A 23007-nucleotide genomic window follows, 5' to 3' on the forward strand; every position below is an offset into this window, starting at 1 on the left:
ACATATTTATTTATATAAATTAAATATAATTTAATCCTTATTAAAGTTATTCCGAGTGATTTTGAGCATGAAACCACTTGCTTGCTTGATCCTATGCCCACATGCTTATTTAAATCTTGCTTCAATGTTTTGTGCCCTGCTGTTTTATAAATGCCTCTTTGCAGACTGGGGTTGTTCCAGCAGCATTAAGGACTGCTGCTGTAACTCCTGACCCTGTACACACAAAAATATATAATTTTTCAAATTATTTTAAAGCTATAGTCTACGGTGTTCAAAATCGGTCGAGAAAGCCTGAGACGGTTGGGAAGTTTTAAAAAAAATCATCCCGCCCCTCCACACACACACCCCTGCCCTCTGTGCTACCTGATCCCTCCCACCGGGAAACGACCTGCTTAGTCGCTTCAATCTAATGACCTCGCTAATGACACAACATATCTAAAATTGCCTTTCGACACTTGAACTTAGGTGCTTCATCAACAATTCAATGTCACGTTTGAGTTCACGTCAACGCAAGATTAGCAACACATGAACTGTTCTAAACTCCCCACCACCATTAGTATAATACTACTAGTATTGCTAAGGTTTTGAGTAATTGTTATAGCAGCACACAGCACATCTTGTTCAAATTCCGAATGGCTCGAACAGAAACCCGCTAGACCTACTGAAATATATTCAAGCACTTCAAGAAATATAATTACTTTGACCCGTGATAGGCGATACTAAACGGCTAACATTCCAATGCCGACCGGCAGCATGAGCATGTCGTCAGACTGATAAAAAGCTATTTATGTAAGACGTCACACCATAAAAGTATAAATAAATGTTTACCTGCTCAACAAAAAGTCAGCCATGTCAGCGTCGGTTTTCAGTCCCAGATCTCCCTGAAGCTTCCTCCAACGGTCAATGGTGAACCCTATATTTATCCTACTTAGAGTCCGGCGTTCTTCACATTTTTTTAATCTCTGCTCTTTCCTCTACAGACTTTCTCTTTCTTCCAAACTTTACAGTAGGGGCAAGCAGGGGCCGCTTGCTGCTGTCGTTTATTTTTTTATCCATTTCTTTATCCATTGCTGATCTGATGCTACTTAGCTAGCTACCATAGACTGTCAGCTGCTTGCTCGCGCAATTTCATGTCGCAGGAGGGGGGCGGGGTCGGGTGCGGTGGGGTGGAGACGCGAGCGCCAGGCGGAGTTTCAAGTGGAGCTGGTGATTGGATGAGAGCAGTTGACCAATGTAAGCTGTCCGGCCGGACAGCTTACATTGGTCAACTTCTTTGCAGCTGTACACCCAATAGAGTGAATTGATTTTTTTCATTCTTTTTTCTCTTCATATTGTTAGGATTATCCTGTAGAACCATAACCAGCATCTAAGCGAGGTTATTAATAAAGAACAATCTTTAAAATTGTTGACAATAGCTTTAATAATTACCCCCCTATCTCAAATCTTCAGTTCCCTATCAGTCGGTCACTACAACGTAGGTCGTGACCGACCAATAGGAATCTCGTTAGAGAGGCAATATACTTCGAGTGAAACTAAAACAAGCCAATACACATTGTTGTGCAATCATTTGCATCAGCTGCGCTCCCTCGTTAGCGCGGGTATAAACGAGCAGCTGGTGGATTGGACTTCAGTTTTTCGCTTCGGAGCCAACATTTCGATGGTGCTACTAGAACTACAAGCCTTCTTTCCTGACTGCTTCTCTTTTGGTGCGGGTGTGACGGTGCTTCAGCATGAACAGCCTTCTCTCTCAGAGCAATAAAAAAGCTGTTTTAACAGCTGGTAAGGTGCGCCTTATAACGAGCGCTCAAAGGCTGTTCTCACAGCCGGTAACGGTAGTGAGAGAGCGCGCACAGAGCGGGTGCACATTCCTGCCTGTGTTCGCAGTGGCTGTTCCCCTGTGTGCCTCAGCACTTGTGAGAGCAGTCCCTAAAAGAGCAAACACAGATAGTTTGCATCTTTTAAAAAAGAAAAAAGATGACGTTCTATCTGTGTGTTTCTTGAGGTGGTCGTTCCCTGGGGTCACGGGATGGTCACGCTCGCTGCCTCGTGTGTCCTGGCCTCGAACACGCTGAGGCAGTGTTCGTGGATGAGTCATGTACCCATTGTGGGAAGATGAGCATCTCTGAGCTGAGGTCGAGACTCTTGTTCCTGAAAAGGGTCGGAGTCCCTGTGCCCCTGCCTCGTTCCAATCCTCCCTAGGGTTGCTACGGGCAGTGATGCAGTTGACCTGAGGATTACTATGCGATTCAGTTCGCCGGCGTCCCCCCAAGTTTTGGGCCATCCACTCCACTACAGTGAGAACAGCCGATACCCATGTCTTGCGTGCGGAGATCGAAGTCCTACTGGCGAAGGACGCAATAGAGCCGGTCCCTACAGCCGATATGATGTCAGGGCATTACAGTCCCTACTTCATTGTACCCAAGAAAGGCGGTGGGTTACGACCGATCTTGGACCTGCGAGTTTTGAATCAGAGCCTTCACAAGCTACTGTTCATAATGCTCACGCAGAAACGCATTTTCGAATGCATCCATCCCCAAGATTGGTTTGCAGCGATCGACCTGAAGAACGCGTACTTTCATGTCTCGATCCTTCCTCTACACAGGCCGTTCCTGCGCTTTGCGTTCGAGGGTTGAGCATATCAGTAGAAGGTCTTACCCTTCGGCCTGTCCCTGTCCCCCCGTGTCTTCACGAAAGTCACGGAGGGGGCCCTTGTTCCCATGAGAGAACAGGGTGTTCGCATCCTCAACTATCTCAACGACTGGCTCATACTAGCACACTCTCAAGATCAGCTTTGCGAACACAGGGATCTCGTGCTCAGGCACCTCAGCCTGACCTCACCTCAACCTCGGTGCTGAACTGCTTGAACACGTTCAAGGCCAGGCATGCTGTGGTATTCACAGATGCCTCTGCCACCGGCTGGGGTGCGACGTACAACGGGCATGCAGTGTCAGGGGTGTGGACGGACCCTCAACTGCATTGGCTCATCAACTGCCTCGAGTTGCTAGCAGTACATCTCGCCCTGACCCGCTTGAAAAGACGGCTACAGGGCAGGGACGTGCTGGTCCGTACGGACAACACTGCGACCGTTGCGTACATCAACCGACAAGGTGGTCTACGCTCCCATCGTATGTCGCAACTCACCCGCCATCTCCTCCTCTGGAGTCAGAAGCATCTGAGGGCGCTTCGAGCCATGTATGTCCCTGGCGAGCTCAACAGTGTGGCCGACGAGCTATCACGAGCTGTGCTTCCGGGAGAATGGCGACTCCACCCCCAGGCGGTTCAGCTGATCTGGAGAGAGTTCGGGGAGGCTCAGGTGGACCTGTTTGCCTCCCACTGCCATATGTTTTACTCTCTGACCGAAGGAACACTCGGCACAGATGCACTGGCATACAGCTGGCCCCAGGGCCTCCGCAAATATGCGTTTCCCCCAGTGAGCCTACTTGCGCAGACACTGTGCAAAGTCAGGGAGGACGAGGAGCAGGTCCTTCTGGTGGCGCCTTACTTGCCCAACCGGACATGGTTCCCAGAACTCATGCTCCTTGTGTCAGTCCCTCCCTGGTCCATTCCTCTGAGGAAGGATCTTCTGACTCAGAGATGGGGCACCCTATGGCACCCACGTCCAGACCTCTGGAAACTCCATGTCTGGTCCCTGGACGGGACGCGGAGGTTCTAGGTGACTTACCCACAGAGGTACTTAACACCATCACTTCATCACGGGCGCCATCCATGAGACGTGTTTACGCCCTGAAGTGGAACCTGTTCGTCGATGGGTGTTCTTCTCGCGAAAAGACACCCGAAGATGTTCGATAGGGTCCGTGCTTCTTGCAGCAAGGGTTGGAGCGAAGGCTGTCTCCCTCCACCCTTAAAGTTCATGCTGCAGCTATTTCAGCATATCATGACCACATAGATGGCAGAACAGTTGAGAAGCATAACCTGGTCGTCAGGATTCTTAGGGGGGCCAGACGATTAAATCCTCCTCCACCCCCCGCCATACCTTCTGGGGACCTTTCCCAGGTGCTTCGAGCACTTCAGGATGCTCCCTTTGAACCTCTGCAATCAGTGGACTTAAAGCTTCTCTCCATGAAGACTTTGCTAGTGATTGCACTGGCCTCTATCAAGAGGGTAGGAGACCTTCACTCATTTTCCGTCGACGAATCATGCCTAGAGTTCGGGCCGGGTGACAGCCATGTGGTATTAAGACCCCGGCCTGGCTATGTGCCCAACGTTCCTACCACTCCCTTCAGTGACCAGGTAGTGAGCCTGCAAGCGCTGCCTTTGGAGGAGGCAGACCCAGCCCTGACTTTGCTCTGTCCTGTTCGCCCCCTGCGTTTGTACGTGGACAGAACTCAAAGTCTCAGGACCTCAGACCAGCTCTTTGTCTGTTACGGAGGGCAGCAGAAGGGAAAGGCTGTCGCCAAGCAGAGTACGGCCCACTTGATAGTGGATGCCATCGTCTTGGCTTACCAAGCTCAAGGCGTGCCCTGCCCGCTCAGGTTGCATGCACACTGCACGAGAGGCATTGCATCCTCCTGGGCGCTGGTTCGTGGCCCCTCGCCAACAGATATCTGTAGAGCTGCGGGCTGGGCGACACCTAACACGTTCGCTAGATTTTATAGCCTACGTGTAGAGCTGGTCTCCTCCCTTGTTCTCACCCTAAACAGGTAGTAGCACCGAGAGGCCCGGCTCTGTCGGCTTGCTGCACGCTACCGTGCACCCTTATTGCTCCAGAGTGAACAACCTGTCAAGTCCTCCAAAACCCCTCGGCCCGGACATGGCGGAGCCTTTATCAGCTGAATTCTTGAGAGCCGGATCTGGGCTGGGTTCCATATGTGTGACCCTACGGGGATCCCATATGTGTATATTTTCCACGGATGCACCGATCGGAAGCCCGTGTCTTTCCCTTCGGCTAAGTCACCTATTATTTCGTATACAGTACAACCTCGGGTTAGTCCATACGTTTTTTCCACATAACTCTTTGAAGAAGTGGCTTCCGCAGCGTTCTCCTTCCTAAACGGAAAGGGGACTCTTTCCCAGTGTTATCCAATGTCTCACTGTATGGGTTATCACGGAACAACAGTGTCAGGTACACTCTGTGTAAGCATCCTCCTATCGTCCTTCCAGGCAAGAAGGGGTAGAAGGCTTGCATAGGGCGCAGGATTCAGCAGCTGTGGCGCTTTGGTAGAGATTCCTATTAGTTGGTCACGACCTACTTTGTTGTGACCGACTGATAGGGAACGTCTCGGTTACATATGGTAACCCTCGTTCCCTGAAGGAGGGAACGGAGACGTAGGTCCCGTCGCCACATCTGCTGTCTCCCGCCGGGATGGCCAGCTTATCAGGTTGGCTCCTCAACGAAAACGCCAATGTGTAATGGCTTGATTTAGTTTCACTCGAAGTAGATTGCCTCTCTAACGAGATTCCTATTGGTCGGTCACGACCTACGTTGTAGTGACCGACTGATAGGGAAAGAGGGTTACCATATGTAACCGAGACGTTTCTGGCAAAAATACTTGAGCATATTGTTGCCTCTCATTTGTGTAACCATCTCATGACTAATTACCTTTTTGAACCCCTTCAGTCGGGTTTTCGTATATTTTTAAAGTACTGAGACGGCTTTGGTTAAAGTCACCAATGATTTGTTGATGGCTTCTGACTCTGGAGCAACATCCATTCTCATCCTGCTTGATCTAAGCTCTAGTTTTGGTACTGTCGATCACAGTCTATTACTCACATATCTTGAAAGAGTGTTTGGTGTATCAGGGACAGTTTTGAAGTGGTTTAGATCCTATTTTACTGACCATTCCCAGTTCATTTCTATGGGTGCCCATAGGTCTGAGATTAGCTCTGTTTTCACTGGTGTTCCTCAGGGGTCAATCTTGGGCCCTTTACTTTTTAATATTTATCTTTCACCACTTGGGTATCTCTTGAGATTGCTCGGCCTCCATTATCATTTTTATGCTGAAGATAAGCAGATTTATATACATTCAAAACCAGATAAGCGCCCTGACGCTGATTCTCTTTCCAACTGTATTACTGAAATAAAAACATGGATGAGTAATAATTTCCTGTGTCTAAACAGTGGTATAACCAAAGTTATGCTCATTGGTTTCAGTCATCAAATTTCCAAAGCTGTTTTTCTTTGTCTTTAACTTTTAATGGCTCTGTTTTGGAAACCAAAAGTAAAATGAGGAACCTCTGAGTTAATTTTGATGCTAATCTTTCATTTGATTCTTCTGTTCAGAGTAGGATCATAACATTTTTTTTTCATTTCAGAAACATTGCAAGATTGTGTCCTATGTAAATTTTTCCTGTAGCAGAAAACCTGATAGATTCCTTTATCTCTCGGATAGATTACTGTAACACCGTTTTAGCCAGAGTTTCTAAATTCACATTAAACAAGCTCTAATATATAGAAAATTGTTAATCAAACACGCTTAATTGAGCTTTCTTTTGTGTCATCGCGCTTTTTCACATTTATGCATGTGTCAGATGCATTTTGTCATAGTTTTTGTCACTGAAAATTGTTTTTTATTCAGTTATCGCGTCATTTCCATTAGTGAAAAAATGTCATGGACGAAAATTATGAAAAAGTATTCGTCAACGAATTTAACACTGCTCAAAAGTCCACCGGATGACTCAAAAAATCCATTAACTTCTTATTTATTGAACTGTTGTATAAAAGCATATTGTAAACTCTGCATGTGTGATATTTATGAATTATTTAGCAAAATCTGAAATACCTGAATCTGTATTCATATATCTGAAAAATTATTTCATTGTGCATCCACTATACACCTAAATAGTAAATCCCAGCAAAAAATACTCCTGGTTTTCTTGGTTGACCAAGCTGTCTCATCATAAATTCTCTGAGACAGTGTCATTTGGCTTTTGACTCGACCAGAGACTGACTGAATCCACTGAGTATTGCATCATGCTTGATGATGATCTTTCATCAGCATTATCTTTAAAGCTTTAGCTGTCAGCAAAACCACACTGATCGCATTGATGCAACAAAGCAGAATCCTTCAAACAGCAAAACGCCAAAAGCCTCTAAATCCAGTACATCAAAGCATAATTTTTCACAGGTCTTTAGCCTAACTATGCATAATTGTCCAGGGCGGCCCACAGATTTGACAGGCTGAGTTTATTTTTCTTGACATGTTTGAGAACACTGTTGAATGCAGGTCTGTAGTGTCAGTGACAGCATGTCTGAAAGGAGCATCTCTCCTCATGGACGGATCCTTTTATTTATATCACCTAATAATATTCATCATGTCTAATGGACATGACTAATTTGAAATGTTCCAGGAAGTGAAGTGTGCAAAGAGGAACTAATAGCCACTTAAACAGAAGCCTTTATGATGTGAAATCTATCCATTTCTCTCCTCATTAGATAAATTAGATGTATATGGTCCACTGAACATGGGAGTACTCCGGGTCTGTTTGTACAAATAAAAATAAAGAATGTAGGAGAGAGAAAGGGAGCTGCTTTTGGTTGATGCAGTTCTCATATTGGCTGTGGCATCCCAATAGATAAGGGAACCCACCCCCCTACCCCAACAACAACAAACATAAATAAATAAATGTTCTTCAATGAATTGTTAAATATATTGTGGGATTATTGATTCTTAATGTTATTTATCTTGTTTAGATGTTTAATTTTTAATTTACTTGTTTGTACTTTTCATTAGTGAAAGTTCTAAACACACACTTTTTTCTGGACATTTTGATTTAGAGTATAGACGGGAAGGTAAGAGTATGTGGGGAGGAGTTGGAATTGGGACTTGACCCAGATCTTACCTAAATATGGGTCCCCATGAGCTAACAATTATTAAATGTTTTGTAAGTTGTTTAGAATGAGACAGACACCACCCATCCTTGTCGTCACATTTATTGATTTATTTATTTATTCATTCATTTTATTAATATTTATTTATATGATTTTTTTATTTTTTTTATTTTACAATTAATAATCTTGAGTTATGTACTATGTTAATTTTGTGCTAAACATGAATAATACACAAGCGGGTAAGTCTAACACTTAATGAAAGGGTTGTTAGTTCACCCAAAGAAAGCAAAAACAAAATGTTTGGCATTATTTATGCACCCTCATGTTATTCCAAACCCATGAGAATTTCATTCATGTTTGAAACCAAATGAAGATATTTTTAATGAATCCTGGCAGATTTCTGTCTCTCCATTGAAATTGTCATGCAAACACGTTTTGAGTATTCACAAGATCCAATGTTTGTTCTTGCGAGTCAAGCAAGTATGGTCAAGCTTCCATTTGCTGTATTTGATCAACTTTATGTATGTGTCTTTATCAATGTTTATATGCGAATAAGAACATACATTGAAAATTAGAAGCATAAAAGTCTTGTTTGAATGGACTTTGAATGGAGGGACAGGTATCTCTCAAGTTTCATTATGAATATCTTGTTTTGAAAAAAAATTCTGAAGACAAGCAAAAGTCTTGTGGGTTTGGAAGTGTGCTGCTCTTGAATCTTTTAATACATTCTGAGCAGGGTTGGTACCCTCCTAAAAGTCATAATAATAAACAATAAAAATAATACCTTTAAAACTCATTTTCTCAAGGCGCTTTACATAAAAGCTTTACACAAAGACAAACACAACAATTAGACATTACACTGTAAATATAACAAAAGGCAGATAACCAAAAACAACAATAATAAAACAAATCAAATAAATGCAATCCTAAAATAAAGGTTTTAAGACACAATTTGAACACTGATAAAATGTCATTCAGAACTATATCAATGCCCAATGGAATTCTGATCTTGACAATCCATTAATCAGTTACTCCAGAACTGATCCTTCATCACAGGGGTAACCAATCTTGGAGGGGCCAACATCCTGCAGACAGTGCAACGTCCCAGCTCCAACACACCTGCCTGGAAGTTTCTATTAACCCTGAAGACCTTGATTCATTTCTTCAGGTGTGTTATTTAAGGTTGGAGCTGAACTCTGCTCAATAGTGGCTCTCCAGGAGCAGGACTGGACACCCCTGATCCATCATATAAAGTGTGCTGAAAGAATGGCATGTTTGCTTGAAGAAATTATTCTGTCTTGCTCTTGTCACTGAGCATTTCCATTTCAGTCTACTCAGAATAGTTCTCTAATCGTTCCCTGGGGATGTTTGCAGTGGCACTTAGCAGTCTACATTTGACAGCAGAATGAGTAATGGTCCAGTTATCCAGACATCGTTAATGTTTTAATAATTTTCACAGACAGATAAGTACATTACACACATGAGCTCCCAGAGTCTGAATAGCACCAAAATGCTATTGACTAGTCTGATGACTAGTCAATCAGACTAGTCTGATTGTTATTTATTGCTTCCTCTTTATTTTTTCTTCTTTCTGTCTGGCTCTCCATTTTCTCACTATTTTCAGGTCGGAGCCGGAAACAGGACCGTTGTCTGAAGGAAGACTTGTACCCTCTGGTAGAGTCCGAGCCCTGTCCGTGCGAGGAGTTTGTTTCTCAGCCGTATGGTAACTGGTCATCTTGTGTCCTGTCTGAGACCCCGGGACAAGGATCTCTCCAGGGTTGGAGGGGTCGCCGAGAGGCACGTGACTGTGGTCAAGGATTGCGTTATCGTGCCGTGGTCTGTCTGGACCATGAAGCCCACTTGGTTAGCCCAGATCTCTGCAGCGAATCAGGTTTGTTTCCATCTTCTTTTCCTCTCTTTCTCTCTCTCAGTAAAGAGCTTAGTAATTTGTCTCTGCTGGAAAGGCGAGCATTCATTAGTCAAATAGGAAGCTGTGGGGTGCCCTGAACTGTCAGTGTAAATTAGACGAGGTCTCCGCATCGCCACCAGGTGTTTCCGCTAACACTGTTAGTGGGATGGTGAATGGCAGGGGCTCGGCCGCTCTGATTGCTCAACATGCTCTTTCGCAGGTCTGGTGGAAGAGGTCTGCCACATGCCCTGCCCTCTGGACTGCAAGCTGAGTGACTGGTCGCCGTGGTCGGCCTGCAGTGCCTCCTGCGGCAGCGGGCTGAAAATCAGGTCCAAATGGCTTCGGGAGAAGCCGTTCAACGGTGGGCGGCCATGCCCCAAACTAGACCTGAAGAATCAGGTGAGATGTGCGGTCCCAATAGGGAAACTATTCTCTATGTGGGCTTCCACCACCATATGGTTGATCGTCAGTGAGAAGCGAGTAATGAGAACCATTAAGGGTCTATGATCACAGGCATCATGATTCAGATAATCGCTCATGTAAACTGTTTCATTTAGGGCCTTTAACTCATTCGTTTTTATTGAATGCCTGAAATATCCCCAACGGATTATATCTAAGCTGCCTAAAGATACATTTTGCTTTTTCAGCACGGTTAGCATTCAACTCATTACCATTTCACCAGTTAATGCATGCCTCTTCATTAAGTGCAGTTTACCAAACGTATTTCAGCCTCGAAGCTAAAGTATGAACAAACACTATCTCCTCATCCTTTAAATAGTTCCTCTCTCGCAGCGAGACGGCACAAAGGTGCTAACAAGTGTCCATGTAAATTACTCTTCCCGATTGCTGTAGATTTGTTCTCTTCGCAGAAAAACATGCCCATTAGCGCAGGCTGTCTTTCCGTGACCTCTCCTCTCCTCCTTTTACCGTCGGTTAGTTAAGACAGTTTGTACAAGTGTACTGTTAAACGCTGTTGAGCATGTGCAACTCTGCCAGCTTCTCATTTCGGTCTTTGTCTTGCCAAACCACACATATGGGTCACATATTGTTAATTCTTGATTTCGATGATGGAAATGCTTATTTGGTCATTAGTCATGTGCTTTATGGATGATTAAGACAATTGTTTGAGTCTTCTGAATTAAATTTCACCACATATGCAAAAAAGAAAGAAAAGCATGAGAAGGTACATTCATCAATGAGTACATTTGCGACAGCTTGTTCCCAGATGGGTCGTGCTTTAAAGGGAAATTATATTATAAATGTGCTGTGTGTGCTGGAATAGGCTGTAGAGGACACACTGGTTTCTAGAGGTCAATATGCAGATGAGGCAGTGTGCGTGAAAAATATTCAAATGCATTCTTTTGCGGCTGTGTGTACAGATGGTTAAGTGCCTACTAACAACTTTTATGGACCCACTGTTTAAGGGGATTCAAAATACCCCTCCGCTAAAAGCAGAGTTTGCCTTGGCTAATGCCCCCTCCAATCTTTTGGAGAGATGAACTCTCAATGTTGACATTTTGCAAACGGCCGCTCTGTGGACTTGGCAGACAGGCTCTGCAGCTGGCCGTATTTGAAGCGGCCCGCTCTGTGAAGGTGTGGGGATGGAAATTTCTTTATAAGCGTAGTAAGAAAGTCACCACCAAAGCCACAGTAGATTCATGTGAGTGTGTTTGAGTTTGAGGAAAATTGTATCACTCTGAGGATGCCCTTTCATAGCTCAGAAGACTCAGTGGATTTCTCAGAAGGGTTTGATGGGAAATTTTGGAGTTCATATTGAAATCTCGGAATTTTTAATGCATATTTCTTGGTATCTTGGTATATCTGAGCACATTTATTGATTGGATCTATTCAGATTCTGAAACGTTAGATGAGATTACGTATTTTCTTTACAATTTTATGCATTTAACAGACACTTATATCCAAAGTGACACTGCATTCAAGATAGCATTTTATCAGTTCATGCATACCTTGGGAATAGAACCCATGACCTTGATGATGCAGCACAAATCTCTATTTATGTGAATAGTGATGCTTCAAAAGGAAATTTTTGGACCAAAATTGCCAATTTTAAATGAGCCTTTTGAAAGAAACGGTTGAGAAATATTTCCATGTGTTCAATGAGTACAAAGTAGCCAATCAATATTTGTGGCACTTGTGTGCACCAAAATATTATCTTTATTATAAATGAATCACTAGTAATGTGGCAATAAACTATTTAATGCACAAATGAGAAGCCATTGTTGTGGAATTTTGTCCACATTATGCTTCTCTAGACTTCAGCTTTTTTTTTTTGTGCGGTTGTGCTTACGTATCTGGATTTATCCACAAGACTCAGAGAAGTGCACATTTCCTAGCAGCTGCATGCATTACCCTTTTTGCACTCATATCATCCATCACTCAGCATTTACATTAAATCTAATTAAACTGGGATTGTTTCATGAGTTGATGAGTTCATTTTTATTCTTTTAAATTATGCTGTTATCAGATCTTAGCGTAGCAATTTCTTTTCAAATTCTCAGGCAGCTCATTGTCCATCTCTAGTAGTAAGATTTGTTTAGAAATTTTTGATGGCTAAAATGTTGTACATCCCTAAATCTGATCCCTGTCTAGGACATGAATTGACAAACTTTTTGATGCCATGGGCCCCTGTCATGATCACATTTTGTGCATGTTATTATAGACAATTTTTTTAACATTTATTATAATTTTATTCATTATATATAACTTTTTTATTATTTATTTATTTATTTATTTTTATTTATGTTTTTCTGAACTTTTCCTCAGACCTCCTAACACCTGAGATTTACCTTTCCTTGTGGCCAAAGAGTGAATTTCTTTGTGTTGAAATTACTGGTCCTGGAATTATCGAAAACCTTATTAGTTGAGTTTATGGATCAGAGCAGTGTGCTCAAATCATTCAAAGTGCAATTCAAGACTGGCTAAGATTTTCCGAAAAAATCAGGGTTGTGTGCGATCAACACTTTACTTGACATTTCACTATTTTGACATCAAATGCATTCTTTTGCTGCAGATCATACCACGTCTGGGCTTTGATGTTATGTTCTCTTTAAAGTAAATTGTTTGGAGCAGGAGTAGGTAAGGAAATTTTGTTAACACGCCACGTTCCGTGTGAGCTTTAGCTTGTTATGTGTCTTTGATAATCTGTCTCTGGCTGTATGGACTCTACCTTTAACAAGCAATCCTCACTTTCCCCAGTGTGGCTTTCTGCCGTGAGTCAAAGAGCAGGGCAGCGCTCTGCATTCATTCATTATTTAGACTTTCAGGTATTACAGGCTCTGAGAGGCCTGTCACAATCACTAGATTGTTCCAGCTCCCTCTCGGACTAGTAAACAGCTGAGCGTGTTCAGGACCAGAACTGTCCTTCCACCACTTATCTATTGATTGGCTGTCTGAGACACTCGCCCTATATGGAGGTAACACCAGTGTAGGGCTGTAGTGCTCGCTGTCTGTCTCTCACAGCTGTAAGTGAGCACCTACTCTCATGTAGCCAGACATTCAGACTGACTGCAGAAGGTCTGGACTCCATAACAGCTTTCATTGGCCAAGGACTGCACAAGAGGCCCATGTAAAGCAACCAATCACAGTTTGTTTTGTTCAGCATGATGTTTAGGGGCGTGAAAATACAAAGTAGATGTCCCTTCAATAACAGACCGGCGTGTAAAACTCATGGACTTATTTTAAAGAATGTATGCCATGAACTTCATATACTTCACATACTTCACATCCAGCATTTGGTTGATACTGATAAGCGCTTGTTGTCACAGTTGTAAACACAACTACTTTCTTCGTCCATGGGGGGTTTGGCATCATGACGAATTTGTTTCCTGGTGGACTGTTAAAGAATGTGACACACACACGTCTCCAGGAAATTGTGAAGAATTCAATAAACAACTTTGAAACTCCTGAAGTGTTTCCAATTTTGTGTGCCTTATGCATCAGACGTTTAGCTAACGGTCCATGGGTGTGACGTCTGAGACTGAGACTAGTGAGCACCCAACGCTTTAGTTTTACCTGTTTCCTATATCCTTGCTGGGGGGAGAGCTTATTTCAGTAATGGAACAGCTTACCCATCGTCAAACAAGGACATGTAGCGTTCTGTCTCATTATGCCAATAAATGCTGATGATTCTGAGCATCTTTGCCCTGTGATTGTCTGCAGTCAGCCGCGCCAATGGGAGACGAGATGATGCGTGACCTTCTCCAGATGTTTCCTCTTACACCGTTCCCCACAGTGAGTCACTCGACAGAGATGAGATTGATATTCTTATCTCACCTACTCTTGCTGTAGAGATGATCAGCCACTGTGACGGGAACGGGAGGAGGTTGTGTGTGGATGGAAGTCATCCATTCGCTGTGTCTTACTACTGATCTTAAAATTTAACTGTGTGGACACATGCTCCTGATTCTGTATGACCACCTTAAACAATTGTGTTATAAGGATGTCAACATATACTTACTCTCATATCTTGGAGCACAAAAATACTTATATAATTATATATATATATATATATATATATATATATATATATATATATATATATATATATATATATATATATATAATTATATAATTATTTTTGTGCTCCATGACATATATATATATATATATATATATATATATATATATATATATATATATATATATACTATATATATATACACACAATTGTAATCAAAATTATTCAACCCCCATTGCAAATCAGGTTCATTGGAAAAATTTACAGACTTTCAGCTGTTTGCAATAGTAAAAACAAAAGTAATTGAAATAGCTCAACACAACAAATGTTTCAAGTGTTTTCCCCAAATTTCCCCTTCTGCAGTCTCAAAATTATTCAACCCCTTCATGGCAAGCATCTTTAGTACTTAGTAGAACACCCTTTCGCTTTTATGACCTGCAATCACCTGCTGATGCAAACCAGATGCATTACCAGATATACCAGCTTCTGGCAGCGTTTCTGAGGAATCTTAGTCCATTGCCTCCAGTTCAGTAATATTCTTGGGTTTGGATGCTGCAACTTCCTTCAAATCCCACCAAAGATTTTCTATGGGTTTCAAGTCAGGTGACTTTGATGGACTTCCTCTGCAACCAAGCCTCGGTTGAATTGGAGGTATGCTTGGGATAATTGTCCTTTTGGAAGGTTCAACGGTGCCCAAACTTCAGCATCCTCACTGACGGCATGACTTTTTCTCCTAGGATTTCCTGATAATTCAATGAATCCATCTTGCCTTCCATACGCTGCAGGTTTCCAGTGCCAGAGGATGCAAAGCAGGCCCCCGAGCATCACCAAGCCACCACCATGCTTCACTGTAGACAGGGTGTTTTTTTCAACATTTGCTTCATTCTTCTTACTCCAGACATACGGCAGATCCATAGGGTCAACATTTTTTTGTTTCATCACTCCACAGAACAGAATCCCAAAACTTCTGTGGCTTATTAATATGATTTTGAGCCAATTGGACCCAACGTTTCTTGTGCTTTTAGGTCAGTAGTGGTGTACGTCTTGGAGTTCTGCCATGGAACTGCGCCTTACTGTGCAAGCTGAAACCTCGGTGTCTGTTGCTACCAATTATTCCTGCAGGTCTTTTGCAGTCATTCAAGGGTTTTTCTGAATCTGCCTTCTCAGAAATCTGGTTGCAGCTGTTGTTAGCTTCTTCTTTCTGTTACGTTTAGGTAGTGTAACCACAAAATTTCCATATTTAAAACTTTATCGACTAAAGTAACTACCTTCCAACAATGTATATTTTTAACCTAAAGACATGTATCCCGAATGGGATGAATGAAGATCTATCACTAAGTTGTTTCTTATAAATGGAACACCAATATGTGTATTGTATATTCACTTTTTATATGAATAACAGTTATTGTCTTTCATAAATGGACAGTTTGAAACATTAGTGACATTATTGGACTGGATATCACTTTAACATTATTGGTTGGTGTTAATATGGGTGTGTCAATGGGTGTGGGTATATAAGATTGGTTACATTGTGATCTTGTTGCACACTGAAGAAGGCACGTGCCAAAACGCGTCTGTGCAAATAAATAGCTTATATGCATAATGCGGCCTCTCTCATATTTTTTGCATCTTAATCATCCAGGCCAGCACTCTTAAAGTTTATAAATATATGCATTGAGAGAAGCCTCCTCCTATCCTCACTTACTTGAGGGTAAGTAAATCATGGGGTCATTTTCATTTTTGGGTGAACTATCCCTTTAATGCCTGCTCTATGTTTGTAAGTTATGTTTGTGAAGGTTGATGATATCTTTCTATATTTTTCTAGCCATATTTCTAACATGCAGTCAAACGTGACACTCAACAAACCTAACCAGTTCAGATTTTTAATGTTTTTTTTTTTTAATGTTTCAGCTCAAGCACACCTGGTGCAATTAATGAAGCCCTTGATTATTTGCATGAGGTTTGCTTGAGACAACACCTGTTTTGCAGATTTGTGCTATATATATGCGATATTTGTGTGTGTGTGCGTGCGTGCATGCATGCGGTTCAGTCATCTGCAATCGCATCAGTTCAGAAATCACATCATTATCACATTGCATTAGCTGATTGGCCTCTGCTGATCCTGCAGTTAATTATATTCCTTGAAAATTTAAATAGTCTTGATCGTTGTTTGCTGTAAGCTAGTCCTGCAGCACTCTGAAACACTTTACCTCCCCCAGCTCCACCTGCCTAGATCTGCTACAGGATTTATGCATGTCTATTTATGCAGTAGCAACATATCTTACACGCTCACTTCAGCATGTCTGTGTATCTATTAGCAGTAGCAAGACCATACTTGCTCTGCAGCAGCAGCAGGTCTAGCCTGCCAAGACCAAATACATTAACATTGCCATATTCAATAAGATGCTTAAACTATTCCGAGAGTTGTCATGATTTAAATGTGCTTTCATATCTCAAAGAATTCGGCATAAGTCTTTCAGAAATGCAGGGTTTATTTCAACCTATGATTCTGTTTCTATCAAAAAACAAGTATTATAGTGGTTTAATATTCACTTGGTTGCCTCTTAATTTTTTTATAGATTATAAGACGTGACGTGGCTTTGGAAACCTGTTTGAACCCCTTAAAGGGAATCTTTAAATCCAAATGCTCTGTTAGGTCAGGCAGCTGTTAGGCAGCTGTCCTTGGTTTTAGACAGCCATTTCTTCGTTTTTTTTTTTTTTTTTTTTTTTTTTTTGATGGGTGAACAGGATTCGAGAGTATTTCTGTAACATTGATATGTACTTCATTACAATGCAGTAGCATTATGAACCTCATTTAACTCGCTTGTACTCATTTGTGTGAAATAGTCCATGTTTCTGAATTGCTAGTGACATGTAATTCTCTGTCTGATTTTTTTTTTTTTTTTTGGCTATCACTATCACTCTGGATATTTATGTGTAGAATCCTCATTACTAAGTGTGGCAAATGGTGATATTTCTATCAGATGCAACAGATGCAGCCGTCCTCAGGGCTGGTGCAGTCTCCACTGCAGTTTGAAGTCTGTTTTACCCGCAGCGGAGGGCTCGGTGTTAGATTCGCTGTGTAAAGAACATTCTTCTTGCCCACCTCCAGAGCTGGGAACCATATGGTAGTCATCATGTGCACTGAGGCAGACTGTTCTACTGATGAGATGAGGCTGTGTTCACCAGCCTTGCATAATTTAACAACCTCAGTAAATCTGTGCTTAGAAACCAATCTCCCTATAAAGCATTTCTGCCTCTCCCATAGCTTCTAAATGAAACACGTCTTTAGCTCAAAAGTAGACTTTTAGAAACCATGTTGTCATGCTTTTGTATGCTGTGACTGCTCTGTTTTACAAGATGATATGCACTGCACCATATGGAAATATGATAAAAGTCTTGTTAAACCCTCACAAAGGCATTGTACTTCTCGGCACACTGATTTTTATCAAATTACAGCTTGTAATAACTATAATTTACGGTGGCCGAGAGAGATCAATGCGCTGCAACTGAAGAAAACGCATGCAAATAGAAAAAACACCCGCAAATTAAGAAAACATCTTCATCAGTTTCACAACACAGGTGTGCTCCAAATATTCACAACACAACCAAATACAGAAACGTGCTGCAAATAACACAGGATACAATGGACATGTTTCCAGGGACCCCAATAAGTGACGAACCCGGCCGGGACGTGCTTACAGCTCAAAAGTCTAGGCCAATTTTTTTATTTTTTTTTTTTATTCTTGTTTTTTTAACTTTTTTTTTGTTTTTTTGCAAAACATACAGAGATGACATTTTATGACTTACAACTTTGTATACAATATTCAAAATGTATTTACAATATGTTCAATATCATCAGAATACAAATGAGAAAAGAACAATGAGCTGAAAACTAAAATAAATAAATAAAAAAGAAGAAAGAAAAAGAACAAGAGGGGAAAGATATCAATCTATACATCAGTTGCATTGTACAAATTTTGACATGTTATGTTTAAATTTTCATGAAGAAAAGTTTCATAAGAAATGCTAGGTAATGCAGGGTCCAAAGTTTTAAAGTTAAGACACTCACACACAGATATATAACGCATATTTAAAAGCTTTTTTGTAAAATAAAAACAACCGTTGTTGTTATTTGCAACCGTTATGTTAACAGTATTAATAATATATTTCTGTCGTAAACAGCTATTCAGCTGATGGACACCGTGCTGCGTTGTCATGGGAACATCCCAGGTGAAAATAACGAGGAAATTACGTTGTCTTTCGGTGCTCCCTTCATCAAGTGCGTTCCAAACAGCTACATAATGCCACATTAGTGCCCTGCTAGTGCCCTGCTCATTCCAAAATGTCTCCACTTCAAGGGCTTTGCCGTCTGCGTTTCTAAGGGAGAAGGGCATAGGGACAAAGAATATATATTGACAAGAAGTGAATGCCAATAGAACGTTCCATTGCAACACCAGCGCCCAGCAGCAGCACTGCGCTTCCGCCATTTTGGGGTGAAAGCGACTCAGCAGTCCACTAGTGTTGATGTGTCGTTCGCGAACGAGCCGCTCTAAAAGCCGATTCTTTGAAAGGAGCCAGACTTCCCATCACTATCCACTAGCTTTTTGCTGTCACTGTGGCAATATCTGCTGCTAATTTATTTTTTTATTTTTTTTAAGTACATTAAAGATCAAATCCAAACTGAATGATGACAACACAGAATAACGTACAATCACTAGACTAGTGATCATCAAATCCCTTTTAACAGTTTATTTCACAGACTTAGACAAGTTTTCTACTTTTTTCCTACAAAACCTTTAGTAATGGCATTACAAACACTGAATTAATACCAATATATAAAAAGAAGTAAAGGACATGCTATATCAGATAATTGGAATGTTGGACAATAAATATATATAACAGCAATAGAATAGCTTTACAGTCAATTGTTTTTTTTGGGGGTTTTTTTTGCAGTACTAGCTTATATTAATGACCGTTAAAGCAAGACTATGTAAACAAAAAAAACACAGCCACTGTCTATCATGTTCTATAAGATCATCATGTTTGTAGCATGATCCGGGGGATTAAAATGTACAAAATATATTTCAGGCCTAGTGGAGTTGGTAACTAATAATAGTAGTAAATGTGTAAAGTTCCATAAAATGGAAATACTCAATAAAGCAAGAAAAAACTACCTCAAAATGTGTATTTAATGATTGGATTAACTGTTATCTGTGCTGTTGTCCAGTAATCCAGTTGGAATATTAACCCCAAAATGGCGGCCGCGCTACCGAAGCACCACCAAGAAACTGAAGCCTCGCGGGAGCCGTCATTGTACTACAACTTCACCTGCTGTTAGCATTCCATTGACTCCTATTCATTTTGGGGTTACATTGACAGCGAATAACTTTACATCTGAGGCGTCCAAAGACTTCATTTGTCCATTATTTATTTCTAAAGAAACACGACAATGTATAAAAGACTCCATTACTTTGTATCTTACGTTATGGCCAAGTAGAAGCCGTTTTTGTAAAAATAAGCTAACGATTGTGTCATAACCACACGACTTTCTGTCGCACAATAGAAACATTACCGTATAGACAGCAGTAGAAGCTCGCAGGCAATCTTTTACTGTCTATGAGGCAATCGGGGGGACTAGGAGGCAGTAAGTCAAGGGAGAAGCCCATAGATAGCGTTCCTAAAATCAACGGGACAAAATATTTTTATCTTGTTAAATATCTTGTTCTTCTATACTCTTTGATAGGGATGCTCACGAGCAATAAGCACGTCCCAGCCACGTTCGTCACTTATTTGGATCCCCTAGAAACACTTCCGTTGGGGTCTGTGTTATTTGCAGCGCGTTTCTGTATTTGGTTGTGTTGTGAACTTTTGCAGCGCGTTTCTGTATTTGGTAGTGTTGTGAGTATTTGGACCGCACGTGTGTTGTGAAACTGATGATGGTGTTTTCGTAATTTGTGGGTGTTCTTCTATTTGCATGAGTTTTCTTCAGTTGCAGCGCGTTGAGCTCTCTTGGCCACCGTAATAATTAGATTTGTTTACAATTCTACCTATTGAATGCTTTGTGTCTACACTGAACATATTGAGCTGGTGCTAATGCAAATAATCATCTGTGTGTTTTGTTTTCCTTTTTTTCTAACTAACACTCAATATAAATACAAATTTTTTCAAAGAGACTGACCATATAAAATAACCCTGAGTTCTTCCTTTTCATTTTAAATATTATAGAACAGATATGAAATGGCACCTATTGAAATTTATGTTGTATTAAATATGTTTATGCTGAAATATGTCATTATATAAAAAAAACTAACTTTCGTTTTTTGACTCATGAACACTATACCATAAATTTTTGAAAACCAAACATTATATTTGAATTATATTCATGTGTTGTCATTTTAACTTTCTGTTCTAAAAACACCACAAAAAAAAAAAATTCATGGTTTTCACAAAAATATCAAGCAGCACAACTGTTTTCAACATTTATAATAATATTAAATGTTTCTTGAGCACCAAATCAGTATATTAAAATGATTTCTGCAAGATCACGTGACAATTTATTTTTTAAATTGTATGATATTCCACAAAATTCTAGTTTTTACTCTGTCAAATGAGTGTCTTTGAGCAAAAGAGACTTTCAAAAGCATTTCATCTTACCAACCCCAAAGATTTGAAGAGTACTATAAATACATAAATTCATTTTATTATTTATTTAATATTATTATATTTGATAAATTATAATATATGTATAATATTAATATATATGTAAAATATTATTGGTAACACTTTATTTTACAGTGTCCTTGTTACATATGTTACATGTACTTACCATAGTAATTACAAAGTTACCTGAAAAGAATTTGATAGACATCTCTTGATGCAGTTTATTTCAAAATTCAAACTTGATGCAGTTTATTTCAAAATTCAAACTAGATCATCAACTTTAACACTATTGAACTTGGTTTAGAGAAACAAGTCTAATCAGAATAAAAAGTGTATTCTACATATCATGGAATAAATAAGCATTATTTGTCTAAATTAATTATATAATTATGTTGTACTAAAGAATTTTTATGAACTTTTTCAGAATGTTGTACTGCAATTTCTCTGTTATCAGACTGTGTTGAGTTGAATTCAGTAAATTCCTCTTATTGTCATTCCAAATCATATCCAGCATCTTGTTTGTTGTTGCCAATTCAGTTCCAAAACATAATCATAAACTGAAAGGAAACCCATTCTTAAATTCTAAATTTTGCCCAACCCTGATAGAAATATAGTCTCATAAAAAGAGTTGTGTCTTGTAGTATTACATTGACTCTGCAATCTGATGCCTGTTATAGTGAGTCTTCTGGAGTCTGTTCACCCTTGGTGTGATTGTATAAATATGTCAAATTGGGGGTTCATATAAAGGAAGGCTCTTGAGATTGACCGGTTAAAAGTGTGTGACATTTTCTTTTGTTAACTGGAAACAAGAGTAGAAATAAGCAGACAAAAGATGTGCTCCCTCACACTGCCGCCTCCATAATTGGTGCAGAGTTCAGCCACTTACAGATGATGATATGTGTCATGGTTTTCGAGTGCATTTCGGGCAAAATGTGTTGCTGCTTGCCGGTTATGACCATAACTGCAGTGCTCTGCCTCCATGCTGAAACAATCACAGCTTCCTTTATCGAATACAACTAAATCAATATGTTTTTCATTTAGGCTTTGCGTGTATATCTGGTATTTCCAACTGTGGGAAAATGTACTGTATTTGTGCTGAGTGGAATGACTAGGTGAAAGATATGTTCTGCTTCGACACTCCCTGTCAGATTGTTGACTTGGAGGTTTGTTTAGCAGAGAGGTCTTTGGAGATTGATGTTATCATATGGGCAAAAGCTGCTTCACTTCATTAATGAGCGGCCCACAGCGTTTCAAAACATCTCTCTCACACATTCTCTCAAATGTGTTTGATGCCAAAGGAGCTGTTATTTATCCTGTGAGCTTGAATTGCTCTTGGACTCATTTGTAATCAGTGAACATTTCAACAAGAGGAGGCGTAAAAGGGTGAAAGATTCCTTGCTCGGAGTGACAATGCGAACATTAGATTAGCGTCATCGAATCTTTATTTTTTCCACACAACCAAGGTAGGTGGAATTTGTTTCTGTGGCTTTCGCACAATGTCACCAAGGAGGTTTATAATACCTGTAGAAAGCTATCTGTTTGCATTCCCATCATCTGCGGCATTGGCTGACTCTGGAGCCACAGGAGAGGGAAGACATGTCAAGAACGCGCGTTGTAATCCGAACAACTTCAGTGGCCCTCTGAAGCAATTCGATCACTTTGTAGGATGTACACAGCAAAACTTATATGGATATTTGCTCTTAAATCAAATAAAATAATAGATTAACATATGTATACAGAGATCAAAATCAAATATGGTGACACAGCAATAACTCAAATCTCTTAAGTTCATGACGTTAAGTCAGGTGGCCTTGGTGGAACTGTGGTTTCATGTAGTGAATTGAAAAAATGGAGAAAATATTGTTTGAGAGAGTATTTATGAACTATGCATGAATGCAGACACCAAAAACCAGTCAACAGCAGACCTGATTGTAGCTGGAACCATTGAAACAGCAGGCTAAGAAGATGAGGAGATCTTTGAAGACGTGCTTTAGTAAAATGTGTGAAACTCATGTGATCGGTGTTCACACTCTTGTTCTTCTGCATCACACAGTCGTTCTGATTATGCATATTGTTCGGTCCCCGGTGGTGTGGCGCTCAATTTGCTTTTGGAGTCTTTCCAGCTTTGTGAAAGTCCTCCTGCAGTCCAGATGGCCTACAGCGTTTAGC

General features: G+C 40.7%; 1 protein-coding gene across 3 annotated transcripts in view; it reads left to right on the forward strand.

Moving 5' to 3' along the window:
- The window catches only part of thsd7ba (thrombospondin, type I, domain containing 7Ba), a 300618-nt gene that overhangs the window by 231371 nt on the left and 46240 nt on the right, over positions 1 to 23007 (forward strand). For all 3 annotated transcript variants that reach the window (XM_077216170.1, XM_077216171.1, XM_077216172.1), the window contains 2 exons: positions 9414 to 9680; positions 9919 to 10097. In XM_077216170.1, coding sequence (XP_077072285.1) covers positions 9414 to 9680; positions 9919 to 10097 — 446 coding nt within the window. The remainder of the gene's footprint in view (positions 1 to 9413; positions 9681 to 9918; positions 10098 to 23007) is intronic.

This window comes from Siphateles boraxobius, unplaced genomic scaffold, assembly GCF_051911475.1.
Source record: "Siphateles boraxobius isolate OS27281-9 unplaced genomic scaffold, OSU_SipBor_1 7, whole genome shotgun sequence".
In the NCBI taxonomy this organism is placed as follows: Eukaryota; Metazoa; Chordata; class Actinopteri; order Cypriniformes; family Leuciscidae; genus Siphateles; species Siphateles boraxobius.